Source organism: Lactuca serriola, chromosome 1 (assembly GCF_051521515.1).
Source record: "Lactuca serriola cultivar US96UC23 chromosome 1, Lser_US96UC23_V15, whole genome shotgun sequence".
In the NCBI taxonomy this organism is placed as follows: domain Eukaryota; kingdom Viridiplantae; phylum Streptophyta; class Magnoliopsida; order Asterales; family Asteraceae; genus Lactuca; species Lactuca serriola.
Genome location: NC_136408.1, coordinates 198,031,451 through 198,039,051, shown reverse-complemented (window position 1 = coordinate 198,039,051; position 7,601 = coordinate 198,031,451). Strand labels below are relative to the sequence as shown.

Below are 7,601 nucleotides of genomic sequence, written 5' to 3'. Positions count from 1 at the left end.
TAGCATTTTTGTTTACAAAGTTGATGTGGCAATGCAAAAAAGCTATGCATGAGGTCGATGATTGTAAGTGTTACATGACAAGGTGTAGAATCTGAATAGTCAAGTGCCCAAAAATCCTCTTATATTGTTAAAAATATGAATTAATATTTTACAATCTCATATTTATTATTTAAAATAAAATGTTATGTGACTGAGGGGTTCATATGTAAAGATTGTATTCTTTGTGTAGTTAAGTGTACACGTATGTATCAGGTTGATTGATACGTGGGTTATAGTCCGGGTCAAGTTTGGTTCGGGTTATCTCTGTGGTTGATATCCAAGGTATAAAGGATAAGAGAGAAGACTATTCATTCATTCAGATATTCAAGATCTAAGAACAGATTAGGGTTTTCTCTCGATTCTCTCATCACATTTTGGCTCTCGTATATTCTTCTTCATTCTGTATAGGCTAAGATAGTCTGTGTATGAGTCTGATTGTTTTTAGATTTTGATTATACCTTATTCGATATAGATTAGGTTGAGTGTATTGTAATGAGAGTAGATTAGGTTTTTTATGTAGTGAGGTTTCGATCTGTAAGTTCTTGAAAACCACCCGTTTCTTTGTCCTTAATTGATATGAGAAATGGTGTTGTTGGGAAATTTTTATTGTGTTTTTTTAAGATGGTATCAGAGCTGTAAGGCTCATGTTTGTTGATCCTGATGTCTCGCTTCTTGTTCGTTGATCTCCTGGAGTTGACGATTCTTTGAGAGGTATTTTGTTCCTCTTCTCTCATAATTTTTTGGCTTTGTTTTTTGGTTAGATGGTTGAGATTTTTAGGGATGTTTTTTGTCAACCCTAAACTTGAGTCGATTTCTTAAAATCATGGTACTGCGAAGTTTTTTGTTCTTGATCTTTCAGGTTTGGTGAGGATCGAGTTCTAATCCAAGCTTTGCTGTTGAAAACTCTAACCGTCGCAGTGGAATCGATCAATCCTGTAAATCTGAAATAATCCTCTTGGGGTCGGAATTGATCACCGATAAACCCCTGAAGGGACCAGATTCAGGGAGTCGATTTTGTTAATTGGTTCTCGTCTATTGCACTGTGAGGCTTTCTTGTTCTCTTTTTTCATCTCTCTTTGTCTATTGTGCTGTGAGGTTTTTTTTCTTGTTCTTTTTGTCATATTTTTTATTTGTTGATGTGGGAAATCATGGTGTCTTGAGCACACCAGTTATTTGTTATATGTTTCTTTTAACTTTGTGTTGATTGTCTTGGGCCTCGACATACTGTGGTGACCATCTGGCTTTAAGTCAACACTGGTGTTTGTTATTTTTGTTCTCTTTGTTGATCTATTTGTTGTTGTTTTTTGTGATTAACTATGGCTGGTGATACATCTGAAGGAAGTGGTATTCCTGAAGATAATCCAGTTGATTTTGATGATCCTTTATATGTTCATCCTTCTGATAATACTGTAACCTCTATTATAACAATTAAGTTGACTGGTAATGAAAATTATTGTCTATGGCGTAGTGCTATGTCTAGAGGTCTTAAGGCTAGGAAAAAATTAGGTTTTGTAGACGGTACTATTACTTTGGAAAAACTGAAGCATCTAAAGCATCTAAGTGGGAACGTGTTAATGCTGGTGTTTGTAATTGGATATTGGGGTCAATTTCTGAGACTCTATATGCTAGTCATGTATATTATGATAAGGCTAAAGATATTTGGGATGAGTTGTTTGACACTTATAATAAGGATGATGGTTCTGTCTTTTTTAATATTCATCAACAGATTAATATCTTAAAGCAAAATGCTTTGTCTCTTTCTGATTACTATAATAAACTTGATTCACTATGGAAAAAGTTTGATGGTTTAACTAGTTTAACTGAACGTGTTTGTGAGGCTGCTACTAAACTTAATGATCAGTCAAAATTAATGAAACTAATGTAGTTCCTTAGTGGTCTTGATGATGTTTATAATCAAGCCAAGAGGCACATTCTGTTGATGGAACCCTTGCCAAATGTTAAAACAGCCTTTTCTATTCTCTCTAGAGAAGAGTCACTTCAAAAGAATGGGTCTCTTGGTAATATTGTTTCCTCAAAACCACAAGTCTCTGTGTTTAATAGTAAAGAAAATGAATTTAAATTAACACAAGGTCAAACTAGGTCTAGAAATCAGGGATTACAATGTAAACATTGTAATCTTAAAGGTCATACAATAGATAGGTGTTATAAGCTAATTGGTTATCCAAAATATTTTAAACCTAGAAGTGATAATAATAATTAGAACAAATCTTTTCTGTGAATTCCTCTTCTGTTGAATCTAATAGTAAAACTTCAGCTTCTTCTAAGTCTGTTCCCAGCAATGGTGCTCATATTCTTACTGATGAACAATATTCTAAGTTCCTTCGTCTTATTAGTGAACATTCTCATAATGAAGATATGTCTGTCACTTCTAATATGGCAGGTATGTCATTGTTTCAGTGTTGCAATTCATTTGTTAGTCCTAATAGATCTCAAAGCTGGATTGTTGACTCTGGAGCTAATCAACATATGATAGCTTTTGAGTCACAGCTTCAAGATGTTATAGATGTCTCTAGGCTTAATCTTCTTGTTAAACATCCTAATGGGTCTTTAGCTCCTATAAATAAAATTAGAAATCTTCATCTGTCTTCACATCTTACTTTATTTGATGTATTTGTTGTTCCAGACTTTAATTTCAATCTTTTATTTTTTCATAAACTTTGTAAAGATAGTGGGTGTTAAGTTGCTTTTTTCTGAACATAATTGTATAATCCAGGATTCACTATCAAAGAAGATGGTGGAGAATGGTAGAGAATCTAACGGATTATACTACCTTGATTGTGTATCCTCAGGTACTCTAACTAATTTATTTTCCAGATGTTGTGTTTCTAAACTAACTTGGCATAGCAGGCTTGGTCATCCAGTTGATCAAGCTTTGACTTCTTTAAAAAAGGTGTTAAATTTTGGTAATGAGTCCCGTCCTCCTTGTGATGTTTGCCATAGAGTAAAGCATACAAGGGAATCTTTTTCTCTTAGTCAGCATACTTCAACTAAGTTGGGTGAATTGGTTCACTTAGATGTCTGGGGACCTTATAGGCTTGCTTCAGTTGAAGGGTTCAAATATTTATTGACTGTTGTGGATGATTTTACTAGGGCCACCTGGGTGTTTCTTTTAAAGTCTAAAACTCAGGTTTTTGATTGTTTTAAATCGTTTGTTAATATACTTTTAAACCAGTTTAATGTTACCATTAAGGTTGTACGTTCAGACAATGGTACTGAGTTTGTTAATAATCAAATGAAGTTTTTTTTGCTTTGAAAAGGGAATTATTCATCAAACATCTTGTGCTTATACTCCATGGCAAAATGGAGTTGTGGAGAGAAAGCACAGACATATTCTTAATGTTGCAAGATCTCTTTTATTTCAATCAGGAGTGCCTGTTAAATATTGGGGAGATGCTGTTTTGACTTCTGTTTTTTTAATAAATAGAATGCATACTTCTGTCTTAAATGGTTCATCTCCTTATGAACTTGTTTTCAAAAAGGTTCCTGTTTTTGATCATTTGAGAGTTTTTGGTTGTTTATCCTTTGCTACTAAACAAAATATTTCTGATAAACTGTCTGAACTTGCTGAAAAATGTATTCTGTTAGGATATTATTCTGATAAGAAAGCTTATAAATTACTTAGTCTAGATACTAACAATTCTTTTGTATCCAGGGATGTGAAGTTCTATGAGTCTGTTTTTCCATACAAATTAAAATCAACTAATGTTGATAATTTTTTGTATAGTTCTGGCCCTAGTGATCTCTTTTCCTATGATGTTTTTGACACAAATGAGTATATAAATGATTCCATTGGTCTTGAGGAGTTAAGAGTGGAGTCCCAGTCGGATGGTACTCATGCAGCCATTAAATTGGATGACATCAGTCCTAGTGAATCTGTCAACCGTGGTGGCGAGGCAATGGTGCCTCCTACTGGTTCCTCTATTCTTTCATCTTCAAGTGTGTTTGAGGAAATTAGTCAGTCTGTTTTGACACCTTCTGTGGAGTAGTCTGTAGGTGCTTCTAGGACTAGACGTGAGTCACATATGCCTGTTAAGTTTGTTGATTATGTAGTTAAAGGAAAATGTAAATATGGTATTGAAAGGTCAGTTAGTTGTTCTTATCTTGATAATGAAACTAAGTGTTTTATTCTAATCTAAATAAGTCTATTGAACCCAAAGATTACAAAGAAGCTCTGTCTGATCCAAATTGGGTCAGGGCAATGAATGAAGAGATGGAAGCTCTTCATCGTAATCATACTTGGGAAATAACAAATTTGCCTAAAAATAGAAAGCCCATAGGATGTAAGTGGGTATTTAAAATTAAATATAAGTCTAACAGAGAGGTGGAAAGGTATAAAGCTCGTTTAGTTGCCAAAGGGTATAAGAGAAGGAATTGATTTTGAGGAAACATTTTCTTCTGTTGCTAAAATTGTTACTGTAAGTATTGTTATTTCTTTGTATGTGCATAATTCTTGGCCTTTATATCAATTAGATATAAATAATGCTTTCCTTTAAGGTGATCTTACTGAGGATGTTTATATGTCTCTTCCTCCTGGCTATTATTCAAACAATGATTCTAGAGTTTGTAAGCTTACTAAGTCTTTATATGGTCTAAAGCAGGCCCCTAGAAAGTGGAATGAAAAACTTTGTGCATCATTTTTTATGTTTGGCTTTCAGCAAAGTATTAGTGATTACTCTTTGTTTGTTAAAAAATATGGTACATTTATAACTATACTTTTGGTGTATGTTGATGATATTATTCTAACTGGGAATAGTGAAGTTGAAATTAAAAAGGTTAAAGATTTCATGAGGAGTCAGTTTTTGATTAAGGATCTTGGTATTCTTAAGTATTTTCTTGGAATAGAGGTAATAAGTATTAATGATGGTTTGTGTTTAAATCAAAGAAAGTATTGTTTAGAATTATTGCATGAGTATGGGATGCTTGGGTGTAAACCTGTAAGTACTCCTTTAGAAATTAATTTTGTTGTAAGTTCAGGTGATAAAAATGAAAAAGATAATTTGCTGGAAAATAAAACTGAGTTTCAGAAACTGACAGGTAAACTTATTTACCTTACAATTACTAGACCTGATATTTCTTATGCAGTTCAAGTTCTGAGTCAGTATATGCACAAACCTAGAAAGTCACATTTAAATCTTGCTTTTAGATTGTTGAGATATTTGAAAAATAGTCCTGGAAAAGGTGTGGTGTTGACTAAGTCAAGTGTGATTGAACTAAAGGGTTATGTTGATGCAGACTGGGTAAAATGTTTAGCTACAAAAAGGTCTGTATCAGGTTATATGATTTATTTTAACAACTGTTTGATTTCTTAGAAAAGTAAAAACAATCTATAGTTTCTAGATCTTCCACTGAATCAGAATACAAAGCTCTTGGCTATACTACTTGTGAAGTAATTTGGATTTTAAAAATTTTATTTGAACTTGATGTCAAGAGTCTTATGCCTGTTTCTATTTTTTGTAATAATAGTCTAACTATCAAATTGGCTCTTAGTCCTGTATTTCATGAAAGAACAAAACATTTTGAGATAGATTTACATTTTGTTAGAGAACAAATTGCTAATGGTGTTGTAAAGTTAGTTAAAATTGATTCTTCTGAACAAAATGTTGATATTCTTACAAAGTCTTTGAGTTCAAAACAGCATGAATTTTTAGTTGTTAAAATGGGTCTTATTGATATTTTTAAAGAAAAATAATAAATAATTCGATTGAGGGGGGGTGTTAAAAATATGAATTAATATTTTACAATCTCATATTTATTATTTAAAATAAAATGTTATGTGACTAAGGGGTTCATATGTAAAGCTTGTATTCTTTGTGTAGTTAAGTGTACATGCAGGTATCAGGTTGATTAATACGCGGGTTATAGTCCGGGTCAAGTTTGGTTCGGGTTATATCCGTGGTTGATATCCAAGGTATAAAGGATGAGAGAGGAGACTATTCATTCATTCAGATATTCAACATCTAAGAACAGATTAGGGTTTTCTCTCGATTCTCTCATCGCATTTTGGCTCTCGTATATTCTTCTTCATTCTGTATATGCTAAGATAGTTTGTGTATGAGTCTGACTGTTTTTAGATTTCGATTGTACCTTAGTCAATATAGATTAGGTTGAGTGTATTGTAATGATAGTAGATTAGTTTTTTTATGTAGTGAGGTTTCGATCTGTAAGTTCTTGAAAACCAGCCACCTGTTTCTTTGTCCTTAATTGATATGAGAAATGGTAATGTTGGGAAATTTGCTTTGTGTTTTTTAACATATAGTCCAAACACATCCACTCTTAAGTCATCCCTGAATCTATAACCCCCATGAGTCATGTATTTAAACCACATATGATATCATAAATAATTCATGCAGTACAATTTATCTTTCAAAACATGCATATATCACTCAATACTAAATTTTACTGCTTTAAATATTACTCTGAATATCGTAAGTTCCACATATTATGAATATAATAAACCAAATTACCACATCTAAAACACATTTTTACTACTCTACAACTCACCTTACCCTCCAGATGACAATCTTGAGCTTTCCCCTTTCCACAATCTATGGTTTACTTTACCAACACATATCAACACCCCAAAAGTGACATTCATTACTAACCACATAAATCAACTAGTATAATATTCCTTTAAAACCGTAACACACTAGAGATTACCAATATTATTAACTTAAATTTCCATATTGCTACTCTATCAAAAACCCTGAAAATGCTTACACTGCTAAATGGTGTTCTTGAGCTCCAAATCAAAAGACAAACATATTTCTGCCATCAATAGCATCAGTGAACCCGCATATGGGAAATGCTACTCAATGTTCCCATGATGATCATGAAATCACCTCTTTCTTTTATTAGTTTGATTTTATATAGCTCGTACTGTTGTTACGGAGTTGCCAAGATCAGTAGTTTCCGTTATCGAGTCACATTAGAGTGGCTAGTATACATGTAAACTGTGTATAACCTTGGTTAGTGTAGAGGTGATCTATTTCTGGTGCACTTTCACAACATATTAGGTTATATATCATTGCATCCGAGTGATTCATACGATGTTAAACATGAAGACAATCAGAACCCAGTATCTGGTCTCATGACTGAGATAGTTTCATTGACTAACACACACACACAAACACACACTTTCCTTTCTTTGAGAAATAGTGGGAAATAGGAAGGAATGTTGAGGAACAAGGATGATGTTGCTTTACAGATGCTTGAGTTGTGTGTCAAGACTAGAATAGACATAACACCTAAATCCATTTTGTGTATGTTGTAATTGGTTTGGAATATTGATGTATTTTTTGTTCAGATTGTAGAATTTGTGTCTGGAATGCTAGTGATGGTCGTTTGGTACATTCCTTGACTGGTCATAGTGAATCTGTAAGTTGTGCACTACACTAAAATTTCAGCTGTTTTCAAATTTTAAATTAAGAAATGCTATTTTTACGGTTCCATTGAAACACAAACAAAAAAGGCCAACTCTAGTGTTTTTTTCCATCCATTTGAGCAATGAGTTTGTCACTACACCAACAGGTCCAACACCATAG

The 7,601-nt window shown here is 33.1% G+C and overlaps 1 protein-coding gene across 1 annotated transcript; it reads left to right on the top strand.

The window, feature by feature from the left end:
• Positions 1 to 1,355: 1,355 nt before the first annotated feature.
• Positions 1,356 to 4,046, top strand: LOC145065172 (uncharacterized). The gene is made up of 7 exons (XM_079012389.1): positions 1,356 to 1,625; positions 1,766 to 1,867; positions 1,925 to 2,057; positions 2,315 to 2,440; positions 2,534 to 2,667; positions 2,774 to 2,839; positions 3,318 to 4,046. Exons 1-7 carry the CDS (start codon positions 1,356 to 1,358, stop codon positions 4,044 to 4,046), a joined length of 1,560 nt encoding a protein of 519 aa, XP_078868515.1.
• Positions 4,047 to 7,601: the final 3,555 nt, after the last annotated feature.

Bases quoted from the DNA above. Each gene is read 5' to 3' on its own strand.
- LOC145065172 (XM_079012389.1), top strand. From the start codon at position 1,356: ATGGCTGGTGATACATCTGAAGGAAGTGGTATTCCTGAAGATAATCCA. The intron at 2,441-2,533 runs GTATGTCATTGT...AACATATGATAG, and splicing joins TGTCACTTCTAATATGGCAG to CTTTTGAGTCACAGCTTCAA. The intron at 2,840-3,317 runs GTATCCTCAGGT...TGCTTTGAAAAG, and splicing joins GATTATACTACCTTGATTGT to GGAATTATTCATCAAACATC.